At 37.5% G+C, this 15050-nt stretch overlaps 1 protein-coding gene across 3 annotated transcripts in view; it reads right to left on the bottom strand.

Moving 5' to 3' along the window:
- Window positions 1-853: 853 nt before the first annotated feature.
- The window catches only part of LOC121445436 (zinc finger X-chromosomal protein-like), a 40167-nt gene continuing 25970 nt past the window's right edge, over window positions 854-15050 (bottom strand). For 2 of the 3 annotated variants that reach the window (XM_041647574.1, XM_041647575.1), the window contains exons 4-8: window positions 4918-5067; window positions 4439-4582; window positions 3898-4047; window positions 2844-2984; window positions 854-2103 (exon numbers count right to left, since the gene is read on the bottom strand). In XM_041647574.1, coding sequence (XP_041503508.1) covers window positions 920-2103; window positions 2844-2984; window positions 3898-4047; window positions 4439-4582; window positions 4918-5067 — 1769 coding nt within the window. In that variant the 3' untranslated portion in view covers window positions 854-919. The remainder of the gene's footprint in view (window positions 2104-2843; window positions 2985-3897; window positions 4048-4438; window positions 4583-4917; window positions 5068-15050) is intronic. The other variant, XM_041647576.1, reaches the window with a different exon arrangement.

Below are 15050 nucleotides of genomic sequence, written 5' to 3'. Positions count from 1 at the left end.
AGATACATGTTACATATATATGTGTATATATAGATAGATATATATAATTCAGGGTACATTTACATATATAAAGTTGCAAAAGATCCTATGAGCCACAAGTTACCCCTAGGAGATTCCAAAATGCAGTCCTCAGTTAAATTTCATTTGTAGCACACAACCATTCCAAGACAAAGCAGCACAGACAGAATAATCAAAATACAACAGGATCAAGCAAAAATTTCCAACAAGGTTTTCTAAAAGTTTACTACACTGACAAAAGATAGGCTAAAGAAAAAAGAAGTATATTTTGTCCACTAAAAAGAAATAAAAAAGAAAAGTAAACACAAACCCAGCCACTGTTCTTTTACTCATCAATGCCAGGGACACGAAAGTTCATATGGAAACTTTCACTGTCATATAGCCTGCAAATACTAAGCAAGACAAGGAAATGACTTCCATGTTATGATCATGAGACCTCACTGTAAAAATCTCCCATTCCTATTAGATATCTCTGACAATTTTATTGTGAGAAATTTGTGAGAAAAAAATTGAGTCAACATGAAGACCTTCAGTTACCAATGAGAAGTTACCGTGAGTTAAATGGTCTTAGAAGAGTACCATCAAGGTAAGCAAGGTAAATATTTTAAAATAAATATAAAACTTCTAAGATAGAAAACTTCAGTATAGAACCAGGGATTACTTTAGTAAAAGCAACTAATTTGTTGCTGCGTTTCCCCATGTATTAAACAAACTGAATAGAATTCAGAACACACTATTGAACGAAATGTAAAAACAAAAAGTCAACTAGAAGCAATATTTCTATTTGTACACAGCATAAATCAATTTGATACAGTATTGTATGTGAACAAGACTGATTGGCTTTTAAATGAATTTTCTGTTTCAAGGCCAGTTTCTCTGCAAACATCGGTGAAGACTACTGTTAGGGCAGGCCAACTTCTTTATGATGGCGCATTATGTGCTGGTTCTTTTCCGAGGGTCTCCGGAATCCTTTCTTGCAGTACTCACAGCGGTGAGGGTAGTCTTTCGTATGGATGGAGATAACGTGCCGCTTAAAGCCTGAGGCATCTCTAGTGCTATATTCACAGTACTCACATTGGTACACCTTCCGGCCACTGTGTGTCTTCATATGCTTTTTAAGCTCACTCTGTTGCCGAAATCCCTTTCTACACCTCTTACACCTAAACGGAAGGTCCTTTGTATGAACCGAGAGAATATGGCGACTTAGCACAAACGGATCTGCAATCTTAAAGTCACAATGTCTACACTGGTGCATCTTTTTACCCTTGTGGGCAGCCACATGTTTCTTGAGTTCTGAAGGCCTGTGAAAGCCTTTATCACACATATCACACTTATGAGGATAGTCCTTTGTGTGAACTGAAATTATGTGTCGCTTCAAATCACTTGAGTTGGAACTCTTATGGTCGCAATGCAAACACTGGTGTGTTTTGCTCTCCTGATGGATAAGAGCATGTTGTTGCATCTCTTTGGTATCTGAGAAAGTCAGAAGACAAATGTCACACTTGAACGGCATCTCTTTACTATGCTTAGTTTTTACATGTGTTTTCAAGTTAGAAGAGTCTGCAGACCTGTATTCGCAGTACTGGCATTCATAGGGCTTCTCCCCAGTATGGATTCGCATGTGCTTTTTGAGCTCTGATGGGTGACGGAAACCTTTGCCACACTCTACACAAATGTGAGGAAAGTTCTTGCTGTGGACTGCCAAAAGGTGGCGATTCAATAAGCCTTGTTCAGCTGTTTCGTATTCACAGAATTTACACTTGTGCATTTTGTTGGCTCCTTTTTCCTTATGCACCATTTTATGAGTAAACAAAGCCCCAGCATGAGAGAAGTGCTTTCCACACTCATCACATTCTATGGCCTTCTCTGCCTTGCTGGTTAGCTTGTGGCTCTCCAGGTGATTGTGTAAACTTATCTTCTTGTTGGTAGTGTAATCACAGTCAGTACAGCGGTACTTCTTCTTGGCAAGGTGTTCAGGATGGTTTTTCATGTGCCTTTTCAAGAAACCTCTCGATTTAAACTTCTTCCCACAAATCATGCAAGGGTAGACAGTCAGGGGATGTCCATCTGGGCCAATAATTATTGCTATGAAAGGAAAGGAGCATAAGTGATCAAAACATGCCAATTTGGGTTTCTTCAAAAGTCTGAATGCATAGTCAGGGGTTCCTAATTCGGGTAACAAACTACACACTGACTTGTCATTTTCAATCTACAAGATACAGTAACCTGGCCCTAAGAACTTCGTCTACACTAACCTGTTCCATTTTAACAAAATGAATAAATTTGTAATTTCTATTGGCAAGTGATGAACCCTTAAAAATTTAGAAACCCATATTCATAAGGTTTTTAAATTATAATTTCTGCTTTATTAAAAAAACATTAACTTATATTAACTTACAATGGAGTCTAAATATATCAGTAAGATTCTTAATATGCAAATAGGTGTAAGAAATAAGTTACAATATATAAACTCAAGCATATATCCTGCTGCTCTAAAAATTATGCCCATTTTATGCTGAAATAATCATTGTTTAACTATCTTTTTTCCAAAATTAACACTTGCCAACATGGTTGCCTTTCATTTTCATGCAATTCAAGCTTTAACTTTTTTCATCCTTCTTTGATCCAATTCCCATTCCATTTTAATCAAGAAAAATCATTCATGAATATCACTCAATTCTGAAAATTATATTTTAAAATTCAATATAAAAAAGCTACATATAGTCTAGCCACTAATATGCCATCACGATACCCCTGTGGATGCACACTAGCATTTCCTGAGAGCTTGCAGAGCACGCTGCACCGTGGAACTCGCACGCCCTCACCTGTTTGGTACTGCCTGGAATCAGGTCTTCTCCTTTTCTTTGGTTTTTGTTTAGCCAGTCTGCCGAGGCCAGCAGACTCATCTATGTGCAAGAGGGCACTTGCAGTGCCATTCCGGTTTTCAATTCCATCAGAATTATTACCTAACAATGTGTATTAAAAAAACAAAATCATACAGTATTATAAATTATAAAGAATTAGGAATTCTTTATTAATCACAACAATGAAAAGCCATGATACTCATGAATGACAGAAATATCCCACTCTAGGTAATGGAGTTTTTATGAGCACATTCATTACGGTAAAACTCAAATATATGTCAGTATTTTCCCCATGGGTTCCCATGCTGTTTCCCAAAATTTTAAAGTTATGGGCCTGATACAGTTAAGATGAAAGGTTCCAGCCTGAAACCTGTATACTTCACAGTTTATTTCCTTCTACGTAATATATACATAAAGGAAATGCCTGTTAAAAGTCAGGACAAAAAGTAGACTTTCGATTTTTACGGTCTAGTTTCTTTGGAAGGGAGATTTTTGATAACAGTTTGTAGTTCTTCGTGACTAAGAGGTCTATTTAGATCGTTCACTTGGTCTTGGTTTAACTTGATTGGGGGAGGGGGAGGGAAAGGGAGGAGGTGGTGGGGAAGAGACAGAAATCTTTAATAAATAAATAAACGGAAAATAAATAAATAAATTTGAGCCGGGGGGGGTAGACTTTATAATCTTCCTCTATTCTCATTTAAATCAAATAATCCTTATATAGTACTAGCATTTCAGATTTCTGAAAACCTAAAACCACAAAAACTGTTTTGTTTTTTGTTGTTGTTACTGTTTTTCCAGACAGGGTTTCTCTGTATAACAGCTCTAGCTGTCCTGGAACTCACTTTGTAGACCAGCCCAGCTTTAAACTCAAGAGATCCGCTTGCCTCTGCCTTCCAAGTACTAGGATAAAGGAATGCGCGGACATCACCTAGCTACAAAAACTGTTTTTCAATTGCAAATTCATGTCTAAAAAAAAAAAGCAAATTCATGTCTAAAGAACTGCTCTGTGACTTACCATAAGCAGCTGCCCATGCAATTGGCATGAAGGTTTTCATTTCATTGTCATCTATTTGTTGTTCATGCACTGCGGCTGCAGCTGCGGCTGCAGCATCTTCCTCCCCAACAATCACTTCCATGTAAACTTCGTCGGCAATTTCGGCAACATCTAAGTAGAAAATACATGAACTTTTCTGATCAGGCTTAGAGAGATCAAAGGAAAGATACTTTTAGTTGAACTCAGCTAATATGCAAGCAGAAAGAAGTTCAAACATTACATACCTAGAACACAGCTTTTGTATAATAAACACTCAACAAATACTTACTCAGTTCTTGGTTTTCACCAGTTTAGTTTTAAGTTAACAACACTTTACACACACACACACACACACACACACACACAAATAAATAAAATGGGTCAGTAACAATTCCCTCAGAACATGCCAACAAAATAATTTCTAAAACAATGCTACTTATTTCCTGCAAATACTGACCATTTAAAAGAGACAGGGAAAACACTCAGAAACACATTTTCTCCCACAGAAAGGCCACCTACTTACTTAAATCTTCCTCTTCTTGCTGAGAGTCATTAACAGTCATATAAACCATCTTTTCCCTGGGAACCTGAATACTGTTGTTTGGATCAAGTAGTTCAACTCCATGATCATTCTCAGGCTCACTTTCCACAATGTCTACAGTTCCACCTATCAAGGAAAACAAACAGAAGCTCCAATAATTTATTTTAAAATTTCATTTCCACTTCTTTTTTAAACATCTTTTTCTGACGCTGTTAAAATTATTTTATCTTCATAAAAACTTCACATCTAAATAAGCCAAAAACAGTTAGACTGATCAGGATGTCTAAGATTAGCAGTGGTGACACACATGTCTTTAATCCCAGCACTTGGAAGGTGGATCTCAAGTTCAAGGCCAGCCTGGTCTACAAACACAAACTGAGTTCCAGGACAGCCAGGGCTGTTACACAGAGAAACCTTGTCTCAGAAACAACAACAAAAAGATGCTAAGGCTTCCCTCTCACCTAAGTCATCTTCTCCAGGGTCAGCTTTAAAAATGTACACCTTGATGACTTCAGGGCAAGTGCCATCCACTTTACAAGGGTCGATTTCAGTTTCCGTGTCCATGGTCAATCCAGATGAACCATCATGTTCTATTTTGCCAGCATCATCCACTAAACAAGGAGAAAAATACATCTCAAATAATAATAGAAAATGCTCAAAAAGAAAGTTACTGTTTTTGAGAGTCCTGTTAACAAACATTCTCTTTAACCTGATTCACATAAAATTGGGTGCTTTTAACCCAGACAAGTAGAAGGTTAATAAATACACTTCTAGAGACTTTTAAACTGGGATCAGATATTAAAACCAGTACTATAGAAAAAATGCCTGATAACATGTATTTAAATAAGGATATATTTAGCCTTTGCTAAACCACAGATAAAAGCAATCCTGTATTTAAAATAGCCTTTGAGTATTTAAGACAAGAACCTTTAAATAATGTTTTAGTAGTAAAATGAAAAAGCATGGTCCTCATACAAATATTTTTTAAGCACTATTTTCATGGTTACTATTCTTGAACACATTTGATGTGATCTATTTTCATCAGAATGATATGCTTAAAAAAAATAACATGACTGCTAGAGAAGTATATCTCCATGAGATGGGGAATGCAAATTCAAATTCAATCTGCTTAAAACTTACAAATGCTGGCTCGATGGCACATGCCTTTAATACCAGCCCTCAGGAGTCAAAGACAGGCAACTTAGTCTACATGGGAAACCTTGCCCAAAGAAGTAAAAAAAATAAAAAAAAACAACTTACAACATTTATCTTCTATGTAAGTAACACATATATAACTTTAACTTGTGACTTTAAGTCAAGGTCCTTGGTGGAAAGTAAATACAATATATAAATTCAAACAAAATGAAATGTGCATTTGTCCTGTTTTAAAGAAAAAAAGAGGGGCCATATGGAAAATGGAAGAGAGAAATGAAAAAGGGCAAAAATCAGGAAAATGTTACAGAGCAAACACCACAGTTTTGTTTTGGTTTTTTTAGACAGGGTTTTTCTGTGTCATAGCCCTTGCTGGTCTTAAACTTATCTACCTCTGCCTCTCAAGTGTTGGGATCATCAAGGCGTGGACCACCACTACCCAGCCAAACACTACAATTTTAAAAAGCTTTACAGAAATCACCAAAGTAATCAGTGTTATATATTATTTGGAAAATAAAACACAAGAAAAATTATTTGACTAAAGACCAAAAATATAATTGCTACATAAATAACCTTATAGCACACATTACTTAGGGGCATCTCCGGCAACACAGAAAGTGCGGTAAAGGTTAATGAGAACTCAGTACCTAGAACATTCTATCAGAAAAGTTAGATTCATTAATGTAAGTCTTTCAAAGAAACACAAAAATGTTCTTTTTGTTCTAAGTCCAACTAGTTCTATTTGGGCCAGCTTGCCACAAGCAGAAGGAAACAGGTCCAAGGCCTTAATAAGTTCTAGAAGCCCCAATGCTCCCAGGAAGCAAGTGTCCTCCCACATGTATTTGTTTACCTTCTGGCTAGACATTTATGTTTTAACTACTTCATCAAACAGTGAGTTTAAATTGTATATTTTAAGACTTCATGTTAGGCTCAATCCCTAATACTGCAAACAAAAATCCTGAAGATACTCATCTAGTATCAAATATTTGCCGGTTTAATTATTTATGTAAAAATAAACATCCATCTCAGTGTGCAAATTTGATTTTGTCTTTAATAAGTGATAAAATTATACTTGAGGAAATTTCTGAAACATATTTGACTTACTAACAGTTAAAAAAAGACTTACGTTAAATATTAGAAGATACCAGTGTGACAAAGACTACTCCAGTGAGAGAGGAGATGATTATTTTAAATGCAGTAACAATAAATGTGATTACAATTTATTGACTAAGTACTATTTAATACATATTGCAACTCTGTGAAGAAGAGTACAGTACTGTTGACAATTTATAAGAGAACAAATGGAAGTCTAGAAACATTGACTATTTGAAATTACATGGAATTTAAATCTCAAGCCACACAAGTCCCAGTCCAAGTTTGTTAACTTTTAGTCTCCTGAGGAGGAGATCAATATTGGCAAAAGCAACTACATTACATGAAAAACTTGAGTATAGTGTAACATTTAAAGAGGCCACCAGAAATAAGATTTACATATTCATGACTTTTTAGGGATCACACTCAGATCTTCTGACTTGGTGGCAAGTACCTTTACATGCGTAACCATCTTGTTGGCCCAATTCTTGCTTTTTACTATTGGCTTTGAAATACTGGCCCATCTTTATGTTCTTTATAAGAATTTTGCCTAGGTAAATGCAGTTTTGAACCTAATGGAGGGAGAGCATGACAGGACTTTTTGACATCACAATCTGAGTTTTGTCTTGGTTTAATATTAGTTGCAAACTACGAAAGAGATGATCCGGAATTTAAAATGTTACAGAGGTCAGAACCACCAGCACCTAGTACTAACTCCCTAAAGAGTCATGAATATGTAAATCTTATTTCTGTGTGCCACAGTGTGTGCCTACCCAAACACATACACACCAAAAAAAGTTCAAAAAAGGCAAGACTATACTGACAGTTTGTCTACCTGACTTCTGACTTACGAGAATCTAAACTATTTTTTAATCTTTAAAAAGATCTATTTATTTATTAATTTGTGTGCATTGAGTTTGCCTGCACGTGTCTGTCAAGTCCCCTGGAACTGGAGTTACAGACAGCTGTGAGCTGCCATGTGGGTGCTAGGAATTGAAGCTGAGTTTTCTGGAAGAGCAGCCAGTGCTCTTAACTGCTGAACTCTCTCTCCAGCCCTAATCATTCAAATTCTAAATACGTCATTGCACAGATCTGCTGGCAAACAGCTTCTGCAAACTCTTCTAATCTGTCATTTACAAAAATAATAATTATAAAATTTAATCATTCAAATCCTAAACCATGCATAGAACACTGGAAGCAAACATTTTAGTGATTGTTTTGATAGTGCTGAGGATCAATCCCAGGGCTTTGTGAATGATATATAAGTGGCCTAGTACTGAAGTACACATTCACAGCCATTTTAGTCTATTTCTGACACTCAGTATATTATTATTAAATAGTGAATGATATTTTAACATACACCCAGCTTTAAAACCAAACATGTCACTTAAAAAAATACTTGTTGGGAGACTGATACAGTGCCACTGTAATCGCAGCATTCAGAAATAAAAGGCAAGCCGGGCGATGGTGGCGCACGCCTTTAATCCCAGCACTCGGGAGGCAGAGGCAGGCGGATCTCTGTGAGTTCGAGACCAGCCTGGTCTACAGATCTAGTTCCAGGACAGGCTCCAAAGCCACAGAGAAACCCTGTCTCGAAAAACCAAAAAAAAAAAAAAAAAAAAAAAAAGAAATAAAAGGCAAGAGGACTGCTGCAAATTCAAGGCCAGCCCAGCGATGGTGGCACACACCTTTGAGTCTCAGTATTCTGGAGACAGAGGCAGGCAATCTGAGTTCCAAGCCAGTCTCATTTACAGAATGAGTTCCGGCACAGCCAAGGCAACATAGTGAGACCCTGCCTCAAAAACCACCAAAATGGGCCGGGCGATGGTGGCACACGACTTTAATCCCAGCACTCGGGAGGCAGAGGCAGACCGATCTCTGGGAGTTCGAGTCCAGCCTGGTCTACAGAGCTAGTTCCAGGACAGGCTCCAAAGCCACAGAGAAACCCTGTCTCGAAAAACCAAAAAAAAAAAAAAAAACACCAAAATGTTTATAAATATCTAATTTGTTGATCAACTATTTTACTTTTTCATGCAAAATTTAGAGTAACTGAACATAAAGGTCTCTTATGGAGAAAAGGCAGATGTCTACTTAGTCACATTACAAGAACAGAGACGCTAAGCTGTCGAATGCAATCTTTAAAAGTAAGCTCATACAGAACACGAAAAAGGATTAATATCCAGAATGGCAGTGCTTTATTGTACACTGACTGATTCTATGTATACAAAAAGGGTATCTCACTCAGACTTAAAGGAAAAGAGAAGTTACTTCCCATTTTGGTGAAGGACAAACTGTACACAGGTACAGAGACAAGAAATGGAATGAAAGGACTGAGCAGAAAGTGTGCCACAAGGCATGGTAGGGAATACAGCCAACTGCTAAACTGAAGTCAGATCACAAAGGGCCTCCTGCACCTGGCAGAGAGGCTCAGACTTGATCCTGGAAAGCTGCAAGTTTCTTAATCAGGTCAGACATCAAAATTTCTTGGGGAACTTGGGGTGGGGGTGAGTCTCTAGTCAAGCAGTTAGTTCTACATAACCCAAATGTAGGGAAATGGGGGCTAGAAAGTCAGAAAAAGAAAGATTTAGTGGGCCCCTAAGCCCTAACCCTGACCAGAGGTGTGAGAGCATCTGCCGTAAGTGATGGGAGATCTTCAAGCAATGAGGATATCACATGCCTATTTGCTCTATCATCTTGTTAGCCTTCAGAAAGTGGATGGGCTGAAATGGATCAAGGCAAAGCAGGGAGAGCCCTATGAGTCTGCTGCAAACATGTAGCTGGCAGGTGACAGGAGACAAGGCCTTCAATAAGGACAAGAGATAGCAGGAATGAGGAAGAGAAATGGGTTGGACATCTATTTAGGGATGAGCAGGACTTGTAAATTTGGGCAGTACCCTACATAAAGAAGAATCTAACAAGAAACCAAGTCAGGGGTTTGATTCTGAGTGGGCTAGAATGTAAGAGAAAGAAGGAAAAAGAAGGATCTTTTTTGTTTGTAGACAAATCTCACTCTTGTAGCCCAGCTTGGTATGGAATTCACACTATAGGCCAAGCTGGCCTTGAATTTGAGGCATCCTTCCTACTTCATCCTCAAAAATACTGGCACTAAAAGTCTATGCTAGGCTGTCAATATAATGCTTGCCACCAAGTGTGATGAGCTGATTTTGATCACTGGGCTTCACATGGTGGAAGGAGAGAACCAACTCCTACAAGTGTCCTCATATATTGCAGTACATTTTGTGCTCGTGCACACACCCAGGGAGAGAGAGAAATATAATTTCAAAAATCAACAAAAGCATGTGCCAACACACTCAGAAGTGAATGGTTACTTGTGATAATAATTCAAATATTCTCACAATCTAGATAACTGAATCTATTGTCATTTTCAAATTTCAAACAGAGGGTAGCACCAGAAGGATGCCAATCTATGTAGAAAAGAGTCTAGAATACATGGGGATTACCATTGGAGTCCTTATTTATAAACAGTTCAAGTTTGATGAAGTTGGCCTTATCTTTGAGGAAAGTTTAATAAACTGATCCTAAGCCAGGCACTAATCCTAACACTCAGAAACCTGAGACAACATAATGCAAAACTCTGTCTCAAAAATCAAAAGCAGCCGGGTGGTGGTGGCACACACCTTTAATCCCAGCACTTGGGAGGCAGAGGCCAGCCTGGTCTACAGAATGAGTTCCAGGACTGCCAGGGCTGTTACAGAGAAACACCAACTCAAAACATCCAAAATGAAAAGCAAAAGAACAAAACCTGGCTGAAGAATGGTTAGGAGCAATTGCGGCTCTTTCCCAAATCAGAAGTTTGATTCCTAGCACACATATCAGGTAGCTCACAACTGCCTTTCACTGCTCCAGAGGATCCAACACCGTCTTCTAACTTCCTAGGGTACATATATGACACACACAAACATAGAAGATATACGCACACAAAACAAAAACAAAAATGTGCTAACACCTGATTCTAGCCGGTACTAAAAAGCCAATACCCCACCCCTTTGGTTCCACAGAGCAAGAGCAAACTTGCTGTTCTCACATGTTAGTTTCCAGTCAGTGCCCTTGTAAAACCTTCAATGACTAGAAAATCTAATCATGTTAGAACATGCAAAGTGTCATACATACACTTACCTATAATTCAGAGTTTAAAAACCTGTTTGCTTTCATATATACATGGGAAAACACATTTAAAATACACTGACTTCCCTGATACAGAGCTGTTCTATTATTATACAAAAGTAAAATTCACCTTCAGATTTTCACCTTGAGATCTTGCCCCACCTACTCAACCTGCGAAATTATTCTGAATATAAAATATTACAGAAGAGATTTTTTTAAATATTTATTTATTTATTATGTATACAATATTCTGTCTGTGTGTATGTCTGCAGGCCAGAAGAGGGCACCAGACCTCATTACAGATGGCTGTGAGCCACCATGTGGTTGCTGGGAATTGAACTCAGGACCTTTGGAAGAGCAGGCAATGCTCTTAACCTCTGAGCCATCTCTCCAGCCCCAGAAGAGATTTTTAAAAGAACACTCTGATGGTCCTGTTAAGTACTCAGAATTTCACTATAATTTTAAAGCTACTATTAAAAATGAATTTCTAAAAACAGACAAAGAAAGCTTCAATAAATTGAGTCATCATATGTATGATTCTGCTTAAGTGCCTTCATCTACAGTCATGAAGAACTAGTACTTTAGAATAAGGCTTCTCCAAAATAGAAATGCATGATTTTTTAAATTAAAATTACTTCTAATAATAACTACCATTTGCATTGCATTTTGCAATTTCCTTCATGTTTCCATGTAAGTTTCTTACTTCATTTTCCAGATAAAGAAACAAAGGCACTGAGACAGTGTGTAACTTGGTCAAAGTCAGTTACAGTGAAGACTGGCGAAAGTGCAAGGACACGCCCATCTTTAGAATCCAGGCCTCTTTCTCATCTACTGGTTTTTAAAGAAAGAAATGTTCAGTGTCTAAAACTCAGTATCTAAAAAAAAAAATTATGGATAATCCCAAGCCACCCAGGAATTCTCCCATTTTAGTAAATTTTTCGCACTTCTTTCCACTCTAAAAAGTGAAACCAGCAAGCCTCATATAGTCTTGCCCAACATTTTACCTAAAAACTGAAGTGAGATGCTGGTGAACAATCGCATTAGTAATAACAGAGTTACAGTAAACATAAGGACACTTTACACACCTCCAAGGAAGCTTCGGTAAACCACCTGAAGACTGAAAACTAAGAAATGATTACTTGAGGTGACAGTAAATACTATAGCATCTAAATTTACATTATACTGAAGTTGTTAATCCATTCATTATTCTGGAATGCCTAAACAACAATATTCTCCTTCCCTTTCTGTGTGAGTGTGCATGTGTATGCACGTGTATGTATTTCTTTATAGATACAACTTAAGACCAGCTCTATCTGTGAAATTTACCTATACAATTTTAGATGGAGAAGCAGAAAAATCTCCAAACAAGCTTTAAAGATAAAGTTTTAAGGCAACTACAAATAATAACAATGTTCTACATGCTTGAAAATCACTAAAAAATGTTAAGTCTTTACAAATAAAGATTTTAAGTTCTATTAACACAAAGAAAATAAATATGTAAAGCAATGCATGTTTATTGTTCAATGTAACCATTCCACAGTTTCCCTATTCATTTACAACAAAACCTTTGCCAGTCTTAAAGGTTTGAAATCAATATAGGTTTTTCATTAAAATTTGGCTTTATGAACTATCTTTGTGAATGGCAGAAATCAAGAAAACACTAATGATTTTCCAACACACTACAACGGTTTGATTCCAAAGATAATGAAGTGGATTGTTTAATATAATCTTTACTTAGGATAAAAAAAGATGATGGCAGGGAAGGGGAAAAAAGTTCAAAAATGTCTGTACAAGAGAACACCATGTTCTCTACATCTAATTCTAAAACAACCTATTTCATTATAGCAAAATAGGACAATAACATGAACATATATACCTGTTTAAATGCACCTTTGCTTTCTTTGAATTTCTCTGAACCGGAATGGAATAAATAGCACATTAAAATATATTTATTATATATAAAATACATTAAAATATGCCAAAATATACTAAAAAGCTTTCTTCTGTTCATATTTACATTTTTAGGACCATTAAAACTCACTTAAATTGGAACCCCCAGTACCTCAAAGAAAGATAACTGTAAATATTTTTAAAGTCTGGATTCTACAATACTACACTTGGTATGCTGGTGTCAATCACTACTAAATCTATCTCTATATATTTAAATGAGTCTATCAGAGAGGTGAACTTTCTAAAGAGCAATAAAGGCAAAAGGCTGGTGCACAGTTAAGCCTTACTCCTTAGAAGCCCTTTGAAAGCTAGAAGGGTGCCTAGTCAGAAAGGTAGAAAGCAGAGAGAAGCCAGAGGGCTGTCGCCTTCACAGTCTGGGACAGAGCCAACTATTTCCTCTGGCCTTGGTGCTGGGTTGCCTAGTGTTATTATAGAAAATCTGGCATTCATATTTAAAAAACAGTATTTTGGGCTAAGATGGCTTAATGGACAAAGCTTGCCACGAAGGCTGACAATCGTGTTCCATCCTTGGAACCCACACAGTAGGAAAGAACAGATATCCACGAGACATCCTCTGACCTCTATACACAGGCACCATGGCATAAGCACACAAGTAATTTTAAAAACAAAATAATGGAGCAGAGAAATGGCTCAGCAGTCAAGAGCACTTACTACTCTTGCAAAGAATTCAGGTTCAGTTCCCAGCACACTGACAATCACCCATAGCTCCAGTTCCAGGAGACTGGTGCCCTCTTCAGGTACATACCAAGTACACACCTGATGCACCATGTACATGCAAACAAAACACTCATTAAATAAAAATAAAGCTACAACTTTAAAAATAAAATAAATACCATTTTTATACTAGAGCATCTTACTTATAAATTTAAGTATCTTTACTCTCCACTGGCTGCTCAATTACATTCCATATATCATAAACATCCATCTATAAGTCTCTGGCCCTGGCCCATCACCATCAGATCCAAGTTTTTCAACCCTTTCTCACCATCCTTTGCCTTTCCACCCAACGTCGTGTTTACTCTGTATTGGTATGGAGATGAAGCTGCCTCACTGGAAAAGCAGTTACGACATCCAAACATTCCTCTAACCCTCTAGCGAGGGTCCTCATTCTACTAACATTTTATGTCCCTGCCTAGGACACAACAATCATCCACTATGACCCTAAACTTCAGTCCCTTCCTCTTCTCTGCACCTTACTCCACCTATTTTATTAGCCTTCTTTTCTCTATTGTCAGCGTGGCCCTGTCCAGTGGTTTGTGCCTGTACCCATAAGCACATTCAACATACATTCACCATTTCAGCAGCCAGCAAAATCCATACTACTGCTTCCTGTCTTTCAACTATAATGGCTTACACAAAGTGTTTCACTCTAATACCACTTTTACTGATTTCTCAACCCATTATAGTTCACTTCTTCCTTCTCCTAGCCACTCACACATGTTTTTTGAAACTAATCTAAATACCAACAACATTCTAATTGCCCAACAAGAGCCTTTCTTCCCAGGGACTAACACTTTTAAAGAAGCCTCTGTAGCCTCAATAGTGTTGAAAAGACTTTGAAAGTTTGTCACTTTGTCTTCTGTAAACCTCCAATTTTCATTTCACCTCTTTTTTCTTCTCTTTTTGATGAGACCTTGTCTCACTTTGTAGCCTAAGCTAACTTTAAATGTCTACATCATTTTATACCCAAAATATCTATACTCGACACTTTTTAAAGTTAGCACACAAACTAATGGGTTTCATTATGGCATTTTCATACATGTGCTATATACTGTTATTCAACTCACCCTCATGACCGGGTATTGTTGGCTGCCTTCCTCTCCACACTTCTGCTTTCATGCCAGATGTATTCCATTACTCCACCCCCCCACCCCGTCCTGCACCTTCCCTTTCCTTTAAGAGTTCCTCCTTGGGGCTGGAGAGATGGTTCAGTGATTAATAGCACTAGTTGCTCTTGTAGAGGAACTGTTTTGTCTCAGTACCCACACAGTGGCTCACAACCAGCTCCAGGGGAACCAACACCTTCTTTTGACTTCTACGGGCACATGTTACACATACATACACGCAGGCAAAACATTCATACATACAAAATAAATCTTAAATTTTCTTTTTCCCCCTCTCATGGTTCCATTTCTACTTTTATAACCTATAACCTACCCCCCAACACAAATTTAAATCTAGAGTCATCACGAGCTAAAAACATACAGTATGTCTGAGTTTTATCTCTCTTAACATGACAGTCTCTAGTTTTATC

The sequence above is a fragment of the Microtus oregoni genome, unplaced genomic scaffold (genome assembly GCF_018167655.1).
Source record: "Microtus oregoni isolate MIOR12 unplaced genomic scaffold, Mior012 000191F_ref0000080, whole genome shotgun sequence".
NCBI classification, from domain to species: domain Eukaryota; kingdom Metazoa; phylum Chordata; class Mammalia; order Rodentia; family Cricetidae; genus Microtus; species Microtus oregoni.
Note: the sequence above shows the minus strand (reverse complement) of the source record. Positions and strands in the feature narration are given on the sequence as shown.